Here is a 22,317-nt window from a genome sequence, read left to right on the forward strand (position 1 = left end):
ATAAAAGCCCCACTTTGACTACAAGCATTTCAAGCCAACTTCGGCACGCCCATTGCAAACGTTGTAACAAGACTTCAAGACGTCCCAGCTGTCACATCTGGTCAAAATCGACATTACGCACTGAAGTTCACCTACACTAGTCAGAAGATAACATCCAGGGAGGAACAAGTGGAGTATGCGGTCCTAAATCTTAGGAAGCGGCTACTAATGCAAAACCCCCAAAAAAAGAGTATTCTTAAAAACCTTTCCAGCTCGAGCTCTTGTTATCCGGTATTAATAGGTATTTGATTTACTTTTTAAATATTCATTAACTTTAATCTCGCATTTATGTTTACTGAACTTAATTCACTTACTAAGTATTTAAATGAGAATGGTATTTCAATGTACCCCACAGCGGTGCCATCCCCACACAGCCGACAAGTGTCTGGCATCGATTGTAATTTGCCAGTCTCTGAGCGCATAATGATCTTCTTCAGGGGCGCCAGTATACTGCCACACTTGCTGCACACCAGTGTGTGTGTCTTATCAGAGTTATGAAAGAGACGATCTTGCAGAAGGAAGGCGGCACCATGTGAGATCAAAGCATCACGCTCCATCTCTCCGAAACGGACACCACCACCGCGCTTGCGACCTTTTATGGGCTGTTGCGTTATAGCATCAACTGGACCTGTGGATCTCACTTGCCACTTATCGAACACCATGTGACGAAGTCGTTGATAATGAACTACACCAAAGAATATGTCTGCTGACATTTCACGTCCATCTACACCGGAATAAAGACGTTCTGTGCCGTAATAATTATATCCACCGGCTTCTAGTAGGCGACCGAAATAATCGATTGCGGTATGTTTTTCTGAGAAGCGAAATGGCGTTGCGTCGTGTACGAGTCCGTGTAAGGCAGCGCTCTTGCCCGCCATGGTTTCGATCATCATAGCGATTGTCATTCGAGAGGGGAAACCATGTGGGTTGAAAACAATATCCGGTATTAGCCCCGTTTCGCTGAAAGGCAAGTCTTCAGCCGGATAACGCTGCGAACAAATGCCTTTTTGTCCGGCACGAGATGCAAATTTGTCGCCAATTGTAGGCGGGCGAGGTATGCGCAGAGTCACACATACCATTCGACGTGCGTTTGCCTTAAAGTTACCGCAATAACGTACACTATCTACAACGCAGTCTTCTTTTTCGTCTAATTTTACAACTTTATAGGTTGAAGTATCCACATCGAAGTAGCTAAAATTACATAGTTATGCAACCGAACTCTAAATATTTAAATTTTGTCATACCAGTAGAAAGGACAACCATGCCATAATTTTGTGCCAGCGTGAGGCAAACCATCATTGTCCAAGATCTTATTTAGGTCGGGCAAATGTGGACTACGGGCGAAAAAACTAGCCCCATCTAATTCGATAAATTTTGATTTATAAATGCTACCATAAGCAAAGCCACGCTCATATGCACACTTGTTGATAATCATGGCATCCTCCATATCATAACCTGTGTATGAAATCACTGCCACTATAGCATTTGTTCCCATAGCGAAGTCATCAAGCCTGACGTTATCATGATGTACAGGTCTAAAAAGCGGTGTTGTTGGGGTTTGTAAACGGTACAATTTATTGGCAGCTTGCTTTGGCCAGTTAAGGCATGGTGTACCCATAGTTTGCTTACCCATCTGACATTGGTACATGTTTCTGAAAATTTGTTTTAGCTAATAATGTATGTAGAGCTACTAAACTGCAAAATAGTCTTGACTGTCTTACCTTGGAGATTGATTGTAGTCTGGCATTGGGATCAAATTCGCCAAATTGCTGAGAAATTCAGTTTTAGACAATTCCATATGAGTGGTAAAGCCAGGATAGAACTCTTTTAAGTCGATTGCAATATCCATATATACTTGCTCCAGTGAGCCAATATACTCGATTTTTCCAACAGCTAAATTTCGAACTGGTCGCATAAAACGTGCGGGTCCCACAAAGAGAAATAATCCTGGAAATTGTCCTTTTGCTTTATAAGGTATGTATGCGATTTCCATCATTTCAGGCAAATATCCATCAATTTTCAAAGTACGTAGTCTGTTTACAATTTTTTCCGCATCCACTTGACGTATGTGACCTAATAGTTTTCCCTCCAAGAAGACCACAAATAATTTTGAATTTGTATCGTGAATCTCTGATTCTAATGGTATCATTCCCATTTCAATCAAATACTCGGGTATTTTCTGTTGGAAAAAGGGAATATTAGTTAATATTTAGAGTGTCTACTTACACGCGCCACGGTAACTTTTACTGTGGATCCACGGTAAAAATTACCGTAGATCCACGGTAAAAATTACGCCGAAAGAAGTTCTGTCTTACTTCTCCGGCAACATAGAAAGGAGAATTGTGAGTAGTAAGGGTTATAATTCCTAAGCGCGGCAGAAGGCCGCCTACGCAGAAAGAAGTTCTGTCCCACTTCTCCGGCAACACAGAAAGGAGAATTCTGAGTAGTAAGGATTATAATCCCTAAGCGCGGCCGAAGGCCCCCTACGCATAATGAAGGCCTGCCCCACTTTTCTGCCTAATATTTATTACCCGACTTCAAAAAAAAGGAGGAATTTATCAATTCGTCGTAATTTTTTTTTATGTATGTTCCGAACATCTTTGGACCACGTTAACCGACTTCTATAATTCATTTTTTAAAGGAAAGGTGGAACGGATTTTTTTTAGATCCGGCTGTGCGGAAATAGACTCAAACTTAATATTAACAAAACAAAATATATGATTATAACCAGAAGAAACTTTAATGATCTCAACGTTGAATTGAAAATAAATAATGAAAGCATACATAGAGTAGATAGTATCAAATATTTAGGTATTATAATTGATAATAAACTTAAATTTGAGGAACACATAAAATACACCGTTGCGAAAGTAGCTAAAAAAATTGGGATTATGCAGAGAACATCCAAATATCTACATAAAAAATATAAAATACTTATATATAAATCTATTATTGAGCCACATTTTGTATATTGTCCATCGATATTATTCATAATATCAGATAGTGAAATTGATAAGCTTCAAAAGCTTCAAAACCGGTGTATGCGATTTATACTTAAAAAACGTAGTGATGCCAGAACGGCTGATATGCTGAACAGTTTAAACTGGCTAAGTGTTAAGCAAAAAATTTTCTTTCACTCCATGAAGTTAATTTATAATATAAAGCATGGTAATGTACCTGAATACCTTAGTAAAAATGTATTGTTAGTAGAGCAAACACACAATGTAAATACAAGGAATAAACAAAATTTTAAACTGCCATTGTTTAGAACGGAAATAGATAAACAAAACATTTTCTATAAAGGTCTAAAATGTTTCAATGAACTCCCTATGGATTTAAAAACCTGTAATGAAATCTTAGTTTTTAAGAAAAAACTGTATGAATATTGTAAAACCCTAGCTATAAGATAGCAAATTGTTAATGATACTTGAATTAGGCTCTCGTGGCCGTAATAAATACATAATGATAATGATAATGATAATGATGATGATAATTGGATCATGAAGAAATTAAAAAGATACTCGTTAAGTTGTTATGTGAGAATTGAAGTCGGTTGTATTTTTTGCTTAAAAATTACTTATTTTCATATTGCTTTTAACAAACCTTAACAAGTCCTTTGTCTGGAATGCGTGATATGCGACATGACACTGTTAAGTGATTAAGGAGGCCACAAGGTGCACCATCGGGCGTATGGACCGGACAAATGTAGCCCCAAGCATCGGGCAGCAACTGGCGTGCTTCTGTCGTACGCATGGTAGTAAAGTATGAACCACGATGTACTGCCCGAAAATGCGACATATATCGAATGCGATTAATATTTTCAGCCATTACTACGAGACCTGTATTTTGCATAAGGCCCAAACCAGATCGAGAAGGTGCGTTACCCGTAGCCAGAAAGGATTCCATTGCATGAGAGACACTACCTGCACTGCGTAAGCAAGCCGTAAGTAAAGTTGGGGTTATTAGGACATCTGGAGCTTCTAGACGCCTGAGCAAATATTTCTTAGCATACTGCAACCATAAATCTACGCGATCCACTAAAAACTTTTGATACAAATGACCTGCAATATGTAATGGAAATTAAGTAATATTTTTAACCAAATAATGATAATTAACTTTTGTTCTTTCTGTTGAATTAGGTTTCCTAAAAATGTATTTCTGTATAATTTTAAACGTGATTAAATTTAATACTCCCTGAAAAAGTGCAGGGCAGAAGAAAATTGTTGTTCTTATTTTGAACAAACTAGCTGAAATAAAATATTGTGCAAACATATTTATAACTATTTCTTACCTGAAAGTAGAACTTCTTGCATCATTACAGAATCTACATTTTCAATTTTATAATTTCCTTGTGCACACTGAAACAACTTTTGAGCCATAAACACTAGCATATCAAATTTATCTTTATGGGTGTTTAAGTGTATAAGTATTCTTTCATTAAGGATAAAATCAGTAACATCCATGTCGGTTTTCCAATCGGGTATTTCGGGAAATTTCGATCTAAAAATTTTGCCCAAATATTCCTTGCAATCTTTATGCGTGTGGAGCCCTTCACCATGTACATCTCTTAACATCGTTTGTACACATGACACATAATACTGGTCTTTTTCATATCCACGAACCAAATTTCGATATATTTGCTCATCGGTATAATCAACCAAACATCGTAGTACGAGACATATAGGCACATAAGACATCATTTTCATTTGGGAGAACATCAACTTCGCAGTTCCGTTATTGAGGAAGTGTAATACATTGTTATAGGAAGTTTCGTCTTCGCGTACTGTACGCACCATTACGCCAATTTCACTAAAGTTAGCTCCACGATCTTTCCATGTGGAGCGTTTGACAGCAATCGGGTAGTTACGTCTGCTCATAAGTAACATCCGTATAATTCTCTCGTTTCCTTTGATAACAAATATTCCTCCCCATTCAGTATCGTGCTCCCCGTGTTTGACCATCTGCTCTGGTTTTAGTGAACCAAGATTGCATGCGCTCGACTTTAGCATAATAGGCACTTCCCCTAGTTCCACATCAATCGGAGCCTTCTTCAATCCATTAACCGTCCAGTTAACTCGCACCGTGCACATACCCATGTAGGAAGTGTGTAGTTGTCGTGACTCCGCAGGGTACGTCAACCGATTCTTTACATCTATTACAATTATCGGAACTTGAGGTCGTGCAATTTGGATACTTTCGACGCGAAGCTCAATTTGTTCTCCTGCAGGTGTCCTACAGCCAACTGGCGTCATGTACTTTGTGCAATTGGCCAAGCCATCGGAAAGCATTTCATTGAAGGAATCTAAATGCGGTGCTCCTAAATTTTCTAAATGCTATTAAGATAATAAGTAAATATTATGAAATCGAAGTCATAGAAAAAGCTTACCTCGTTAAGTTTTTCCGGATATGTTCTGAATTCAGGCCGGCTATTACTCAACGTAGGATATAGTTTCATTGTTCAATTAAAAAAATAAAAAGGGATAATCGAAACGCACGTTTTACTAGATTTTAGCCTTGAGTAGAAGTGGAATTAGGAAGGAGCGATACGATAGAACTGGAAAACTATCGATAGTATCGAAGGCTTTTGACTATCGAAAACATCGATGGTTTTGCAAGCTCTATCGATTGTTTTCACTCATTTACATTAATCAGAAATAGTAATACCATTTCTGACCGACAACGAAAACACCTTGAAAACGAGTTTTGGGATTGTGGGCTGAAGGCTGTTCAAACCGACTGTTGGTGTTTTCGTTGACATTCCTTTCATCCTTTGTTTACAGTTTTGCTACACAAAAACAAAACCAAAATACTTTTCCTTCAATTTCTTTTCATTAACAACCTTTTACTTCCATGCTTACTTTATTTTGGCCAGCCAATTAACAATAAATCCGAAATGACGTATTAAAATTTATAAAATAAGTCTTCCACTTCGATAAATAATCGAAAAAAAAACTAGTGCAGACACCGAATGGAATGAGTGGAACGTGAGTTTTCAAGTGGTTTTCCAGCGAAAACAAGTTTTCGTTTGACAGCTTTTACATGGACGAAAACACAAGTTTTAGGGCGAAAGCCAGTTTTACCAACGAAAACATGTTTTCGATGTCGATCAGAACATGGTATAAAGCCCAAAATACAATAGTGCAGTGACAATATGGCAGCGGCGGTTTCTCGAAATCAGCTGTTTTTTTGAAAGTGTGGTGTCCAAAGAAGCGACTAACGATACAGCAGTGGCAGGTGGCAGTACTGCTCAGTTTAGCCCAAGTTCTAAATTCATTATCACTGCCTTCATCGCAGCAAACTTCGCATGTTGAATTCGACATAAATTAAACGCAGCTAACTTCTGTTGACGTCACTGAAGCCTAAAAGGCCACAACACAAATGTAAACCAAAGGGAATGTCAAAAAAAGCAGTCACTGACAACGCCGTTTTGTGTTTGCTGCGGCAATGACTGCCAATATTAGCAGTAACAGCTGATTTTAAAAACTATCACTGCCACTGCGATTTGGCCTTAAAAGCCGGTGGTATCTGCTTCATCTTGTAAATCGGAAGGGAGGGTTGACTTCGCGAGACTGCACCACGCTTTGAACAAACTGACTTTATGGGGGCTACAGATGGGGTCGCACACATCACAAAACTGAAAACCGGACGGCGGGGAAACTCATAGTTTACAAGTAATTTGTTGTTAAAGTTGAAAATCTCACCTAACAAAATGTACGATAACAAACCATTTCAAAGAAATACAAGAGACACATGTCCCAATGTTATCAGTTAATTTACAGCAAATTTTGTACACAACTTTCGGTTGTTCAACTTTTGTTTTAAATATTAAGCATACAGAGCAATGTACCTACACAGATATAGTATTTTTGTATAAGTGTTTTAGGTACAAAAACTTAATGGCTAGGAAATAACAAGGAACAATTGATATATACATATATAAACATCCATGTATATAGATGTAGTAATTTCGTATAAAGTTCTGGTGTGTTAAAATTTAAATGGTAGACTTTTTGTAAACCTATCACCCTTGCGTACGCGGAACGTGTTCAAATGGAATCTTATACCGCCAAACTTTTCTCTCATCACAATATAAAATCTTGATTTAATCGTTAATGCAACCCTGGACTAAGCACACATACAAAAAATCACACTAAAATCACTCAAGACACGAATACGTGCTTAATTCAACAAAATCCCAAATTAACAAACAAATTAAAAATATGTTTAACACACTACTAAATCTGTCATCCACCTACACCTTATGATCAACCTGGCCATCTAATAGGGCTTTCGCACGCGGCGATTTTTCAGGCAACTTTTAGTTGAAAGCAAAAATCGCCTCGTCCGAATGGCCTTTCCACTTATCGCTTTCAACAAAGTTGGTCGCCAGCCATCTTTGAGCTCGTTCAACTTTTTTTCCTTGCAACCCTGTGTTTGTTTACATTCTGTATCAGTGTTGGGAAATGAAATTGTGCCTTCAGTACGAAATCTATACAAAAAATGTACTTTTCGACTATAAATTGTATACACTTTTTAATTCGCTCATATATTTTCTTAGTACATTCCCTTCAAGACCAATGATTTTATGGTATTCATGAGTGCCGTCCCTAAATTGGAGCGCTAAGCGTTGCGTTATCCATTGTCGACGAGTGTCAGCGCGCGCTATCCCCAAATCAACGCGTCGTAATTTTTGACATTTTCTCAGATCCTCTCGTTTTTATTCTCGTTTCCTCTTTCACTTTTTTGTCCTTTCTCTTTCTTTCCGTCTTCCGCACCCAACTTCAACACGTAACGCCCTGTCAAAAATGAAAATTCCATTTGCTCGGCGTTAGCGCCGCGTTATTGTGGGATGCTTCATACAAATTGTATGGGCATGAGAATTTTTGACAGTTGTTTGGCGCTTGACGCGCCAATTTAGGGATGGCAGTGAGAAAGTTTTATTGTTTATGTACATACGTTTACGTATTTTACACTTTTACAAATTGATTCCACGTGCACATGTACTGCATTTAACGCAAATATGTATGCACACATTTTCAGGTATACATCTTAACAAAAAGCATATTTAAGTTATTATTAATGGATAAAAGAAACATTTTCTTTGGATTCAGTACTAAAATTTGATATTTTAATAGCATTTCAAGTGCTTATCAAAATTTTACGAGAAGATTTGACCATTTATCTTAATATTATTCAATTTTAATTATTTTTGGTAAAAATACGGTTTATAATTTAAGAAAATCCGTACAAATCCAAGGTTCAAACTTTATGCAACATTAAAAAAACCAACACACTTTTGTAAAAATTTCGAGCTTTTTAATTCGATTTCCTAGATTTATTTTGAGTGTGCGGGTTAGCCCATTAAATTTCAATATAACTAAGTTTTTTAAGATTTCTTTGATGAAGGTGTTGCTAAGTTTCTCCATATAAAAAAATCGTCGAACACACTTCGTATGGACGAAAATGGCTGACATCGTCGACAAAAAAAATTGCCAAGTTCAACGGTAAGTCCCAGCTACTTTAAACTTGCACTTTATGATACTAAAATTGAATGGGCTAAAAACTAAAGAATATTAATAAAGCTCGACAATTTTACGAAAGTATGTTGGTTTTTGGATGTTTTGCAAAGATTTAATCTTGGGTTTATACAGTTTTTCTTAAAGAATACATTATATTTTATAAACAGATAATTAAAATTAAAGAATAATAAAATAAATAGTAAAACCTTGTCAATATGTGAGTGCCGTAAAGGTATTATATTTAAGAAAATCTCTTCTTATAACTAACGAAGATAGCAGGATAGCCGAGGAGAATTCCACTGAAATATATACTGACGAATCCAAAATGGACTGCGGTGTGGGTGCGGGGGTGTTATCTGAAACGCTGAATGTCTCTCTCTCGTTTCGACTACCTGACTTTGCTAGCATCTTCCAAGCGAAAGTACTGGGCATCGATAGGGCTTGTAAAGCACTAGAGAGGAACTGCGTAGGTACACGAAAAGCATAAAATTTTTCAGATAGCCAGCGGCACTTCTGGCTCTTGCGTCACCGGTAACAAAATCCAAAACAGTCAGAGATTGCAAATATGCGTTAAGCCTTCCCTTTCTGTGTGGTAAACCTGGGCCTGCCGCCCCAGTGATGTCTATTTTGATTACTGGCTGTTTTATAAAAATGTTTATATAAAAATGTATTGTGCAAATGAATATTTAACATTTTTCAAGCGAATAAACGCAAATAAAAATCGTGATTTTTGGCAATTTTTCTGAGGGGTCCCTAGGGAACCATAGGGGAGCTAGGTGGTCGGGGGTTGCATTTTTGTCAATGGCGGTTCATTCCTTCTCAAAAAAAGTTGGGTTAGAGGTGCTTCGCCCACTTACCTTTCGCCCAGCGCCCCTTTAACGAACGGCCATAAAGGAAAGCCAACCCGTTGATCGCTCATTCTCTTTTTCTCGCTGTTCGCAGTGTTCATCCAACTTGACGTTTCTCTTTGTCGAACATTCTGCCTATTTCTCGTCGTTCGCTTTGCGTTGCCGCAGTATTCGCCACAATAGTTTGGAAGAATTTAAGAATGAAACCCACCCGTAGACGAAATGTTTGTTGTTAAAAAGTGGCATCTCTAAGTTATGTGATAGGGCTGTGTATGATTTGTGGAAAAAGTTAAGTTTTACAATCTGTATAAAATGAAATTAGAGGCCAATAACTTATAAAAATTGTAAAACGTGTAACTGCATACAATCAGTAAAGTAATTGGAGTTAAAAATATAAAACTTGTAAAGTGTGCAGTCATTGAAAATGCTATTGACTCATGCTTAAGCACCATCAAAACCGTCTGTCGCAGGCGTCCCGAAGCAGAGTTGAAAATTTTATTTTTTCTTGCCCAATATTAAAGGGAGACCTTGTTAAGATAGAAAACGCGATTCGCTTTTTAATTACTTTATTCATTTGATCGAAAGTGTATACAAACCTCGATAATTTAATGATTAGCTCTTTAGTTCAATATGTACTATTTTTGTGAGACAAGCGATAAACATTTCAGGTCATTTTGCGACAAGAACTCTGTTGGCAACAAGATCATTAACACCTTAAAAAATTGTGGGGTTCAATAAAAACGTTCAAAAATCAATGTTGTTTTGCAGCAATCGAGATTAATATTGGAATAATTACATTTGTCTACAGAACAAATTGCATGCACTGAGGTACGTAAGGATTCTTTGAACAGTTTATTTTGAGCAATTGATTTATACAAATTGAATTTTGCAGGCACAGTTGTTTAAGGTAAAGTTGATGTAATTAGTATATTATTACGGGCCAGACAATTATACGCAATGATTATACAGGAGCCTGTTCAGGTAATTCACACGATCACATGTTAAGTTTTTCATACCTATGCATATTTTATGTAACTTCTTTAAATTGTAGGCCGCCATTTGGCATTGCTTGAATTTTTATGACTTCAAAGATGCTGTTTTCTTGTCCGAACGCCTGTGTTGTGAAGGTACATACATACATAGCATCCAACATAATACTTTTTTATTATACTACTTTTTATTTTGCAGTGGAAACGGATGAAACTATTTTCCTGCTCGCCACAAGTTACTATAGATCAAACCTAATACATCAAGCTTATTGGCTGCTTAAAGAAAAATCGCGTCGTTCGCCATATTGCAGATTTTTGCAAGCAAAATGTGCTTATCATTTAAAAAAATATGTAGAATCTGAGTGTGTATTGGTAAATGGTGGGTTCAGCGATATAAAAAATCTGGATGACATTGCGAAAGAATTTGAAGGAATAGCATGCTTCGTTCTGCAGTTAATTGCCAAAATTTGTGTGAAAACAGAAAGGAGTAAAATAGCAGCAGAAGCCCTTCGCCGAGCCATCAAACTAAACCCTTTTATGTGGCACACCTTTGCAGATCTTTGTCATATGGGTGAATATGTTGATCCTGCATCAACATTTCATATCACCAATACTGATGTCTTTAACACATGTCAAGGCAGTGCAAAATCAAACACGCTTGTTTTTTGCGGAAATACTGGGCAAAATATATCATTAAATGATAGCTGCAGCCAATATTTAAATAGCTTTGGCAGCAATATCCCGAATTCGGATATCTTAGTAAATAGTATGAATAACAGTTCAAATTACATATTATCAACACCAGTCGAACAACATTTGCAATCGCAACCACAGCCAAACATCATAACACTTCAAAGTCTTATTACCCCTAACAATAACAACAACTTGAATAATTCCATGTCCATGTTACGAGGTGCCAACACCATCGGTTTGGTAAGCGGTAACAATCTACAAAACTCTGGCTTAATGATGCTTGAAGATACACCAGTTAGTTATACTACTGGCAATAATATTGAACAAACTGGCTTGAATACAGCGCAAAATTTTGATACCGGAGCCGGTACGCCCTTTCACAGACAATTCAAATATCTCTCAGCCATTTCTCCTGCAACGCCGAGCTTTGGTATATTACCTATACACAGTCCTTCCGGTGGTGAATCATCCTTTGTTGGTACTGGTCATACACAAGCTAACATAAGTGTCCTGAATACACCTTCTCCACAAACTTTAATGGAAGCTAATCAGGAGCCAAAAATAATGGGGAAAAAGATGAAGAGTATTATAAGCCGAAGGGAAAGTGGCCCTGCTGCAAACAAGCCAGCTGTTTTTACACAAACGGGAAATGTTACTCCACGTATGCCCATTAATCAAGGCGGGGTTTCATCAGGTACGTTATATGTAAATTTTTTAGTTTGAATCATTAACCATTTCGATATTAAAATTTTAGGCTCATTGATACCCAATGCTGCTGTAAGGCGCAGCTCCCGATTGTTTAGTAATAGCGCATACTCTGTTAAAGAAAATAATAAGTCTCCAAATATTACGAGCAATAAGTTTGCACTGCCACGGTCTCCGCCCCGAAAAACAAAAACACGCATGCCAAAAATTGGTTTGAACAATGAACTCATCGAAGATAAGAGTATTAACATAAATGCAGACAAGTTGAACGAGAAAAATGCACGCAAGGAGAAGGAGAAGGTCGAGACAATAACGTCTGCGACTGGTCATAATCGTTCTATAGAAGACCCCAAAGTGTTATTAAATAACAGTTTAAATAACGCACAAACTATGGCACATCATGTACTGGCACTAAAGAAACAGTCAGCCGATGGATTAATGGCATTGCTACGAGAATTGGGTGAAGGCTTAAAATTGCTAACACTTTACCAATGTAAAGCAGCCATTAAACATCTAGAAACTAAAATACCAAAGCACCATCTGTGCTCTAGCTGGATTCAGTCACTTATTGGATTAGCTTATTATGAACTGCGAGAATATGAATCTGCTGTTTCTGTATTCAAAGATATACACGAAACGGAACCGCATCGTTTACAATACATGGAAATATATTCCTCGTCGCTTTGGCACTTGCAAAAGGAGGTGGACTTATCAGCTCTAGCACAAGATTTAATAAACCAGGATAAGACTTCTCCCGTTACTTGGTGTGTCGCCGGAAATTGCTTCTCTTTGCACAAGGAGCACGAGACGGCTATTAAGTTCTTCAAACGTGCCGTTCAGGTGGACCCTGATTTCGTTTACAGCTACACTCTGCTTGGTCATGAGCTCGTTCTTACGGAAGAGTTGGATAAGGCAGCAGATTATTTCCACGCCGCAGTAGCGCGAGACCCGCGACACTATAATGCGTGGTTTGGCATGGGCACCATATATTCGAAGCAAGAAAAGTACGAATTAGCTGAATTGTATTACATCAGGGCGTTAAAGATCAATCCTCAAAATTCGGTTATATTGGTACATATTGGAGCAATGCAATATTTTATGCAGAAAAAGGAACAAGCACTACAGACATTGAACACCGCCGCAATGTTGGATCCCAAAAATCCGTTGGCGCGTTTTCACCGTGGTTCTATTTATTTTTCACTGGGAAAGCATCAAGAAGCTCTGCGGGAACTAGAAGAACTAAAAGAAGTGGTGCCAAAGGAGTCAGTAGTATTTTATTTAATTGGAAAGATCCATAAAACTCTGGGTAATGTTGATTCAGCACTTATGCACTTCAGCTGGGCAACCGACCTCGATCCAAAGGGTGCTAACAACCAGCTAAGAGATGCATTTGACTCAGCAGTGGTCCCAATGTTTAGTCCCGCTAGAAATGAGCAGAGCGTGGACGCAGATCAAGAACCGATATCGGAGCATTCGGACGACTCAACGCAAGCACAGCAAGACATTAATTATGATAGTGATGCTTACTAAATTACAAGCTGCGGGAATGTTTTTCCACGTGTATGTATTAGTTCGAAAGTAATATATTCAAAGCAAAGGTGAAACCAAATAATTCGTTAATGCTGCGGAGTGTGTACTTGGCATTATTAGTGAGTTCACTTCTTCGGTTACTAATCGACAGCAAACAAATCCAAAAGATAGACGGAAATAAAATAAAAAATTTAATTCTGAATGGCATCCCTACTGAAAAATGATATGAAACAACAATTAAATTTCAACTTGCACTTGAGCACCCAGCAAGATACGTTGAAATTAATTATTTATATATACAGTCAGCTTCAAAAATATGAATACCCTGACGTTTTGACGATTTTAATTATATATATTTTCCATACCAAAATTTTCTTATTTTTTATAAAAATGTAGTTCATTCAGCAGCTTAATTAATTTCATATAGAACTCGGGGAAGAAATATAAAAAAATTCAATAAAAAACATATAGTGATATAGGGAAGAAAATGCGCAATGCCCTTGACAAAAAAGATCTCTAAAATCAATGGTAATTCTTGGAGACTTTAAATTTGCACCATATAATTATGGTGACCATCCGTCCTGTTTTTTTGCAGGACCGTACTGTTATTCAAAGGTCTGTCCTGCGTAGTTTTTCAAAACATAAAAACTTAAAATGTACTGATTTTTTCCCAGTGTCCTGCATTTGTCCCGCATTTTATTCGATACTTCAAAATTAACGGCGGAAGCACTATACTTATAAAAATAAAAGCAGTGTCGATAACTGATTGATAACTACATGAAGGTCCTGGATCCTGGAGGATCCTGATTTTGAAACTTCAACCAGTCAGTGCGTCTAAATTTTGCGCGGCCGCGAACAATGGATGGATGATATTTGGTACTTATCGGAGCTTTTCTTCAATAACTCATAAAAAAATCTCCCAATCAACGTAAGTTCGAAAGGTATTGATGTGCCCCTTACAAAAATATATAACTTGTGCCGATTTCAATGAAAATTATTAAAGCTACAAGCGACAAAGTCGAAACAAGTAAGATTTTCAATCAACTACACAGTTTTACTTGATTCTTTTTTCATTATTTTTAAAATTCGATGTATAGAAGATGTGTCAATACAGTCAATTTTAGGCCTAAAACCTATATTCACATTACAGCATAAATTCCTTTGTTACGATCAAATCACTTCACATAAATCAAGTAAGTTCACATTTTCTTTCATAATTTCTATAGCACGTGTATGGTATCGCATAACTTTGGACCACGTCAACTGATTTCGATAATTCTTTTTGCATCGGAAAGGTAGTGTTTCAGAGGTTTAGATCAGATCATTGGATCATGAAATATATATATTTTTTTATATGAGAATTGAAGTCGGTTTTTTGGCTAAAATTACTTGTTTTTTCTTCATTTGCTTATTGATTTATGATGAATTGTCTGATTTCTATTAAATTTATTAACAGATTTTACAAGGTGAAATTACTCATAAATTACAAATGAGCCATCTATTACGATAATGTGAACAAGCTTTAAAAGATAATGAAAATCGGATGAGAAATGTAGACACTATGTAACGCATTCTGCACAAATTATATATTTTTGTAAAGGGCACAAATACCTTTACGTCGATTTTTTACGAATAACAGCGAAAATACCAACAAAGCCGTTCATTGAAAAAATCCAGAAAACGTATCTTTGAAAAATGGGTTTTGTTTTCGAGTTAAACGACCCAAAGTTTGCCTATAAAATTATCTTTGCAGAGGTTCACTTTTCGTGTAAGCTAATGTAATTATAATATGTTTTATTATAATTTTATAAATATTCATTTAAGAAAAGATTAATACCAATGAAGAAAGTTTGACTTATGTTTAAAGTTTAAAATGGAATTAAGAAACATATACTATATACGTTTTTGTTATTTTTATTCTATGAAAAATTGTCCTGCATTTTCGATTCATATTTATGCTCACCGTACATATAATACTAAATTTGAATGGGTTACAAAATTGCATACAACCGAAATCGAATTAAAAAATAGAAAATTTTGATAAAGGTTTTTTATACTTCTTGAATTTTCTTTTGGGAAAATGCTACTCCCTGGGAGTTACTTATTGGAGGATTTCTTTCTCGGAAGAAATAAATTCCCGGAGGACAAACTCCCCGGGAGTATTAAGAATTGGGCTGTATATGAAATTAAAAAAAAAAAAAACAATATTCTGTTGTTGTAGCAGCATACAAGTTCCCCAAAGGGTGGGGTGGGGAGTGTTGCTGGAGTGACCGTCCTTGGCCAGATATAAATCTGGGTCGTTCCGGTTACGTAGACCCGACTGTCGTGGGAACGTGGGAAAAAAATATTCTGCTAGTTTTTGCTGTTAGATGAGCTATTTGGTATGGAAAATATAAATAAATAAAATCGTCAAAACGTCAGTGTATTCATATTTTGACGCTGAATGTATATAACCGGCAGATTTTTTAGTTGAAATACTTTTTTTTTATTTTTCTTTCAAATTGGTAGGATATGGGCTGCTTTTTTCGCGTTAAGTTCTTTAGCTACAAACGTTTAATTTTAAAAAATGTATTGTAAAGTGGTCAAGACCAATCGACTATTTGAAAATTTAAACGAGAAAGTTTTATTGACAACCGGAATCAACGATTGTATCTTTAATATTCAGCCTCATTGCGGGAGTCGTGCCGAATGCAAGTCGTTTTTCGAGAGTCGAATCGTATCGAAAATTTAGCGTCATTGCCTAAAATTTCCACTCGACTAGTGTATTAAAACGGAAGAACTTGGCAGCACTGCATAGTTTTCGACAATTTTCGTCGTTTACTTATTTCAGCACGACAGTAGACAATGCTAATGTTGTCGAGTCGTACAATTCAGCCTAATTTACGACTTACGCAATGAGGCTGATTATTAAAAACTAAAAATTCTTCAGTCCCCTACAATTTATTGAATTTAATTATCGCAACATACATAATATTATGCAATATTAGTATAGGTATGAAACATGTTTTGATCCTTTTAAAGAATTTGTAAATATGGCTAATTTACTATCTATCATTTAAAATATATTTTGTTTTTCGTGGTGAAAGATACCATTCTGAGCCGTTGCCGCTGGTGGGGCTTTTATCTTAGAGATATCAAAGCAAAGAAATATTACATAAATCAACTTACATGTTAATAAATAAGTCGTATTTTATTGTTATCAGCAGTCGGTAATCATTAGGTTTGTTCGTCGAGCAAAAAATTTTTACGAATTCGTACGAATTATCATAATTTTTACCCAAATTGCGTTCGTGCAGACCAAAAAATTATCCATCACTCAAAAACTGAGAGGGCACAGTGAAAGTTCTCCTGAGAGAAGTTGTAAATTCTTTCTGGAAAAATTTTAGCCAGCAAGAAATTGCAGTCACGAAAAACATATGATTGTGGCACATGGTTGAATTTTCGTCTACGATAATTTGAATAAATAAGTTCGTTAAATTTAAAAATTTATAAACATTTTTTATGAAGAAGGGAAGTAAATACTTGTTGATATAATTAATTTAGTTAAAATCAATGATTTGAACTTAACTCGGCTCAAAAAAATTGTATTCGCAATCGGATGCAAATGCAACCAGAGACGATTTAAGAAACCCGACAGCTAGTACGATAAAGAAATTGAAATGTATATTAAAGAAAGTCGGAACAACAAGAAATTACATGTATATCCTGTTTTTGTCTATCTGAGAGAATTAAAAAAAAATCTAAACATTTGAATTAAAAATTAAAAAAATTTATTATGTTTGAAATGCAACCAGCTGGCAGGGAAACTAGCAAATTCCTGCAAATTTGCGTTCGTGTAGAAATTTGCAAGTTTCTCATTATGAGATAGAATTTGAGACAATTTTTTCTTACTCTCTGATATTTCGGATTTTGAGTGTTGGATAATTCATGCTAGATTTTCGACGAACCTATTGCCATTTATGCCAGCTGGTGATCACGATCAGCTGCAAATGAAAGTCAAGGTAAGTTCTTTGAGGAATAAATAGCAAATGTACCAAACAATAAAAGATTATTTGCATTACTTAAATAAAAAATATAATATTTGGCGCCTACACTTTCAATAAGCGTTTGGCCGATCTTCTAGACTTTCTCTAATTTTAGAATTTGCTGGCACCTCTAAACACACCGCTAAAGCGGCCGTTAATAATGTTGTAGGGGCTATTTAAACCTGCCTAGAATGGAATAATCCTTCAATCGTTGTCGTCAAGTTTAATTAAAGGTAGGGGATAGGAAGTCTTAGTTGAGTTGGGTTGAGTAGTCATGTGAAGAGGTGGTTGTTGCCTTGAACAGTGCTTAGGTGGATGTTTCCCCACGATTTTAAAATGCTGGTTAGTCCCATTTTTCAAGATTGTAGTGTAAAATGACATTACCAGGAATATTGAAGCACTTTTCTCCTTTTTGTGCAAAACGGGCAACGGAATATTGATAAAAATTTTAAGTGTCTTACAACTTTTTAGCATTTTCAACACTTTTGTTCATGAAGTAACGCTTTTAACAGTAATAAAAAAATGCGTTGCCCATACACCATGTTGCACAAATATCCTTTTGTGAGATTTTGTACTAATAAAAAATTCATCATAGAAATGATCGTATACTGGGTTGGCTTTGGTATTTGGATTTAATTTTTAGTATTTTTTATAGTTTAGATGCATTTTAATTACTTACGTATATATATTTCAGATCCATGCGGATGGCATCCATCGGATACCGTAATAGGCATGATTAAGTTTAAGATAGTTATTCATTATTGTTCAGAAAAATACGCATATAAAATATGGTGACTTGAACGGATAATATGACGAAGTTTCACTTCAGCCGCGTATATGTGTTCAAATTTTTGAGAATAACGTACGATTGCCATATTATATACAGAAGTGTGTTTATTTCTTTAATTTTGGAAGCTTTTCAGTTATTATTTTTAGTCTAATAATATGAATTTTTCTTCGATATTTATAGTTGGACACTTCGTTGATACAGCTTCAGGCTGAAACGCAAAAGCTACTTTTTTCAATGTTTCAGTATCCAGTTTCATTATCTTCTCCACCAAATTAATTAAGTAATCATATTGAATATTTAACACATATGCTAAAGTTTGTAAGTGTAAAACTTGCATACGAAATATAACTTTATCCAATTTTAAAATATCTCGTATATCATCGCAGCCAAATACTTCTCGTAACGACTCCGGTAGGGAAAGTGTAGAAGTTGATGAATCAAAATCGAGAGTTTGTGTTAATTCTGGTGTAGGAAAATTGGTTTCTGGTAATACGTTCTTATTATAAACGGAAGCAGGTTTCCATTGTGATGTTGGATTATTTAATTTGTCATCAAAGTTTTGATTAGTGAAATGAGTGGGATAAATTGGAGGTAATAGAGAATATGTGTTTGATTGGATGCTCATTGTAGGAATTCCTTTATTGCAAGAATATAAAGATTTACTTTCCATCGGCCTAGCTGTTACTTCAGTTCGAATTAATGGGTCTCTTAATGGGTTCAAATAACTGTCGATAGATATGGTGGGAGCTTTTATTTCATTGTTCTCCGTGGCAGCAGCCAATGAACTTTTTCTTTGTCCAGGGGTTTTTTTCTGTGTTATGCGCTTTTTTCTTCCTTTACTAGCAGTTGATGCAACCGCCGCTGCTGATCGATGACTAAATAGTTATTAAAAAGTATAAAATAAAACATTTGTTTAATAAATAAGTTATAATTAAAGAATACCAACTAAAACATACATTTACAAGCAGGTTCTGCAATTCACTTACGAGTCAATTTCAATCTAATTCGCTTTGAATTCAAATTCGAAGAGGTCGAAGTTGACCCGGAAGTGATTGAACCTACCTGATAATAGGTTCGTTCGCGTAGCTGTTAATTGTTCATGTTTAACCAAAACTTACAAGTTTTTGCGTTCGCGTACGCAAAAAACTTGCAAAGTAGGGGAAATTGAGAGAGCAAAGTGACATTTCATTTTGAGGGGAAGCTGCTGGTTTCTGTTGGAAAAATTTTTGCCAACAGCAATTTGCCAACAGGAAAACAGCTGATCAAAAACAGCTGGTTGGCATTTACGCAAATCACAAAATTGAATTTGATGGTTTGGAAGTTAAAAATTACAAAATGCGACTAATTAAACTTGTAAGAAATAAGTAGTTATTTGTTTAATCAATAAACTGTGTCAGTATAACACTTTGCGATGGCTTTTCGTATGTTTTAAATTTTACACTTTTGAATGTAAACAAAAATTATATCAGCTGTTCGTCTAACTTGCAAGTTTCTGCAAATTTTCTGTTCGCGTACTATTTTGGATATTTCTCTCTTGTGAGCGAACAGATGACATTTCGCCGGAATTTGGCAGTTGGTTGGTTTCTGTTGGAGATTTTAAACGAACGCACCTAATTGCAGTTTGATATATTTGTAGATACATATGTATGGGTGCATTCCAAAATGTCAAAATACAAAGCATTAGTATCATTTATTCTCACCCTCGTTTTTGGTTCCTCTGTTTAGATATAGGATTATTTTTCTGTGTGTTTATTGGAATCGCCCCTACAATCCCTGTACTCACAAACTTATGACTTGTAATATCGTTAGATAACTCTGAGCTGTAAACCTTACCCACTGGTGTAGGTAATCGGTTAAATTTTGTCTCATTCGTGACACTTCCGTTATCTTCATTATCTCTTTGTATTTTAATATCCATATTAGCTTTATCATAACCGGGAGTGCTACCATACACAAGGTCAGTAGGTTTGTCAGTAATTTCTTTTTTCTTCATAAGACGTTGCGAGCGGCGCATATTTTTGCAGAATTTTGTTTTTTTTTTCACAGGAAGTTAAAATATTACGGGAAAAATTCACTTCCGTTATAACAATGAGGAAAATATTGTTCTTACACGGGGCTCTCACGCATCATACATAAAAAAGATATTCTGCCTTATTAAGCCCAAAATACAATAACGCAGTGGAAGTGGCAGCGACAGTTTTTTCGAAATCAGCTGTTTTTTTAGAAAGTGTGGTGTCCAATGAAGCGACTCACAATACAGCAGTGGCAGCTAGCAGTACTGCTCCTCAGTTTAGCCCAAATTCTAAATTCACTGTCACTGCCTTCATCGCAGCAAACTTCGCATGCTGAATTTAACATAAATGAAACGCAGCCAACATCTGTTGATGTCACTGAAGCCTAAAAGGCAACAAGAAAAATGTAAACAAACAAAAGGGAATGTCAAAAAAAAGCAGTCACTGACAACGTCGTATTGTGTTTGCTACAGCAGTGACTGCCAATATTAGCAGTAACAGCTGATTTTAAAAACTGTCACTGCCACTGCCACTCCGCTATTGTATTTTGGCCTTTAAGCCTGATATACAGTTCAATGCGAGCGTGAGCGTGAGCTTTTTATTTTGACCAATATCTTCATTATTACTAAAATTTTTGCTAAAATTGAGACATGAAAGGATAGAGAATTAAAATATCTTTCAGAATTATGTAATAAAAACTAATTTAAAATGCATAATATGCCTTTTTTCGAGGTCACACTCAACTTGTGCGCATGCAAAGCATTCGCATGTGAACGACAAGTTTTGGCAGATGTGTGTGAGCGTCCATAAGAATACAAATGGAATTTTTTGCCTTTGCGAACGTTCACGCTCACGCTCGCATTGAACTGTATGTCATGAACGAAAGACACAAGATCACGCCTTAAGGAAAGAAAGAAAAAAGTTATTTTCTAGCTGTTGAAATCTCGACGCCATCTTTGTTGTAAGAAGTAAACAACGAAGAGAACAAAAAAAACGCGTAATTGTTGAACGCATGAATAATCATTTTTATTATGCAAATTCTCCTATAAATCATGTCGTTGTGTTAAATTATTCTTTACCTTATGTGTGCACACGTTGTCACAAGCGAAAATTAAGAAAATTGCAGTAAAAAGCCACCACCAAATTGTAAACAACGAACAAATGTAAACAAACGGCTTATGTCAAAATCGCCCTACTTTTTTCATAAGTGCGATTATAACGGGCCACTCTTCTGCTGTCGTGATCTTGTCTTTTTGGTTCATGACTGTATATCAAGCTTAATGCAGCGATTTTGCTGCATTTAAAATGCAACATTTAGCACTTTCGAACATGTGTTTTAGAAGAGCGTTCATGCTATCGCATTTAGCAAATGTACTATGGCGAATACTGCGGCAACGCGAAGCGAACAACGAGAAATAGGCAGAATCAAGGCGTATTCAATAAGGTGGTATCGGTACGACAATAACAAAATGTACATGTGTGCAAAAACCTTACTGAAAAGGAAAAAGTAAATTTTAAACCAAAAATTCAATACAAAAACTTGAATTGTTTTAACCATAACCAAAAATTTGTTTGTGTATGTATTCATTTGTCGCTGCTGTCAATTAAAATTTCCTCACTTAATTAGGAAACAAAACAAACAGAGTTGATCAAAAATTGATCCAGATTTCTATCAGCATCACATCGATGTTGACTTTGCGTAACTTTTGTTTATCCAAATAATATAAAATAATAAATGAAATCTCGATCGGCGATCACTAAAACGCAGCTAGCCACTGTATACGCGAAAAAGCAATGTTGCCACTTTTTCTCATTAAACTATGTTCGAATCGTGGAGATGTTGGAATATCACAGGGTTGCTTTTTGCATTTAGAATCTTAATGCAAAAATGGAGTTGCATTTAGTTGACAAATTTTGTATGGATAAATGTAGAGTAGCATTTAGAGCTAAATGCGCTAAATGTGCTTTTACGCGTAAGCAAAAACAGGCCATAACATAAGTGCGCTATTAGAGGGTGTGAACCGGATGTTAGGTGACTTCAATGCGCACCACGAACTCTGGCACTCCAATCTGGGCAATGCCCGCTGAGCAAATTGACGACTCCAAGTTCTGCATTGTGAATGATGATGCCTCCACCAGGGTCGCGGGTGACTGATATAGCTCGCCA

At 36.1% G+C, this 22,317-nt stretch overlaps 3 protein-coding genes across 7 annotated transcripts; 1 reads left to right on the plus strand and 2 right to left on the minus strand.

Annotated features, from left to right (window-relative positions):
* Positions 1-288: 288 nt before the first annotated feature.
* Polr1B (RNA polymerase I subunit Rpl135) lies at positions 289-5,598 on the minus strand. 3 transcript variants are annotated; one of them, XM_017618634.1, is made up of 6 exons: positions 5,426-5,598; positions 4,331-5,372; positions 3,643-4,100; positions 1,761-2,218; positions 1,284-1,691; positions 289-1,230 (listed from the first exon to the last, which is right to left on the minus strand). In XM_017618634.1, exons 1-6 carry the CDS (start codon positions 5,492-5,494, stop codon positions 297-299), a joined length of 3,369 nt encoding a protein of 1,122 aa, XP_017474123.1. In that variant the 5' UTR covers positions 5,495-5,598; the 3' UTR covers positions 289-296. The 3 variants fall into 3 exon arrangements, with proteins under 3 accessions (XP_017474123.1, XP_017474125.1, XP_017474124.1); XM_017618636.1 differs by having other exon boundaries at positions 4,331-5,356; positions 5,426-5,532; XM_017618635.1 differs by having other exon boundaries at positions 4,331-5,365; positions 5,426-5,527.
* A 4,013-nt stretch (positions 5,599-9,611) lies between these two features.
* Positions 9,612-13,676, plus strand: Cdc27 (cell division cycle protein 27). Of its 3 annotated transcripts, none has more exons than XM_017618637.1 (6): positions 9,612-9,781; positions 10,031-10,234; positions 10,299-10,387; positions 10,458-10,533; positions 10,595-11,782; positions 11,843-13,676. In XM_017618637.1, exons 3-6 carry the CDS (start codon positions 10,364-10,366, stop codon positions 13,321-13,323), a joined length of 2,769 nt encoding a protein of 922 aa, XP_017474126.1. In that variant the 5' UTR covers positions 9,612-9,781; positions 10,031-10,234; positions 10,299-10,363; the 3' UTR covers positions 13,324-13,676. The 3 variants fall into 3 exon arrangements, with proteins under 3 accessions (XP_017474126.1, XP_017474127.1, XP_017474128.1); XM_017618638.1 differs by having other exon boundaries at positions 10,075-10,234; XM_017618639.1 differs by having other exon boundaries at positions 9,619-9,694; positions 10,075-10,234.
* Positions 13,677-17,118: 3,442 nt separating this feature from the next.
* On the minus strand, positions 17,119-20,249 carry LOC108364793 (uncharacterized). Its single transcript, XM_017618640.1, has 2 exons — positions 19,839-20,249; positions 17,119-19,013 (listed from the first exon to the last, which is right to left on the minus strand). The coding sequence occupies exons 1-2, from the start codon at positions 20,150-20,152 to the stop codon at positions 18,281-18,283; spliced, it is 1,047 nt and encodes a 348-aa protein (XP_017474129.1). The 5' UTR covers positions 20,153-20,249; the 3' UTR covers positions 17,119-18,280.
* Between the last annotated feature and the right edge of the window lie 2,068 nt (positions 20,250-22,317).

The sequence above is a fragment of the Rhagoletis zephyria genome, unplaced genomic scaffold (assembly GCF_001687245.7).
Source record: "Rhagoletis zephyria isolate East Lansing unplaced genomic scaffold, Rhagoletis_zephyria_1.1 Rzeph_scaffold_01673, whole genome shotgun sequence".
NCBI classification, from domain to species: domain Eukaryota; kingdom Metazoa; phylum Arthropoda; class Insecta; order Diptera; family Tephritidae; genus Rhagoletis; species Rhagoletis zephyria.

Excerpts from the sequence above, each read along its gene's own strand:
- Polr1B (XM_017618634.1), bottom strand. The coding sequence starts at position 5,494 with ATGAAACTATATCCTACGTTGAGTAATAGCCGGCCTGAATTCAGAACA. Across the intron at positions 4,101-4,330 it reads GCAAGAAGTTCTACTTTCAG|GTCATTTGTATCAAAAGTTT; the intron begins GTAAGAAATAGT and ends TACATATTGCAG. Across the intron at positions 1,692-1,760 it reads GACTACAATCAATCTCCAAG|AAACATGTACCAATGTCAGA; the intron begins GTAAGACAGTCA and ends ACAAATTTTCAG.
- Cdc27 (XM_017618637.1), top strand. The coding sequence starts at position 10,364 with ATGATTATACAGGAGCCTGTTCAG. Across the intron at positions 10,388-10,457 it reads TTATACAGGAGCCTGTTCAG|GCCGCCATTTGGCATTGCTT; the intron begins GTAATTCACACG and ends TTTAAATTGTAG. Across the intron at positions 11,783-11,842 it reads TCAAGGCGGGGTTTCATCAG|GCTCATTGATACCCAATGCT; the intron begins GTACGTTATATG and ends TTAAAATTTTAG.
- LOC108364793 (XM_017618640.1), bottom strand. The coding sequence starts at position 20,152 with ATGCGCCGCTCGCAACGTCTTATGAAGAAAAAAGAAATTACTGACAAA. Across the intron at positions 19,014-19,838 it reads CAGAGGAACCAAAAACGAGG|TCATCGATCAGCAGCGGCGG; the intron begins GTGAGAATAAAT and ends ATAACTATTTAG.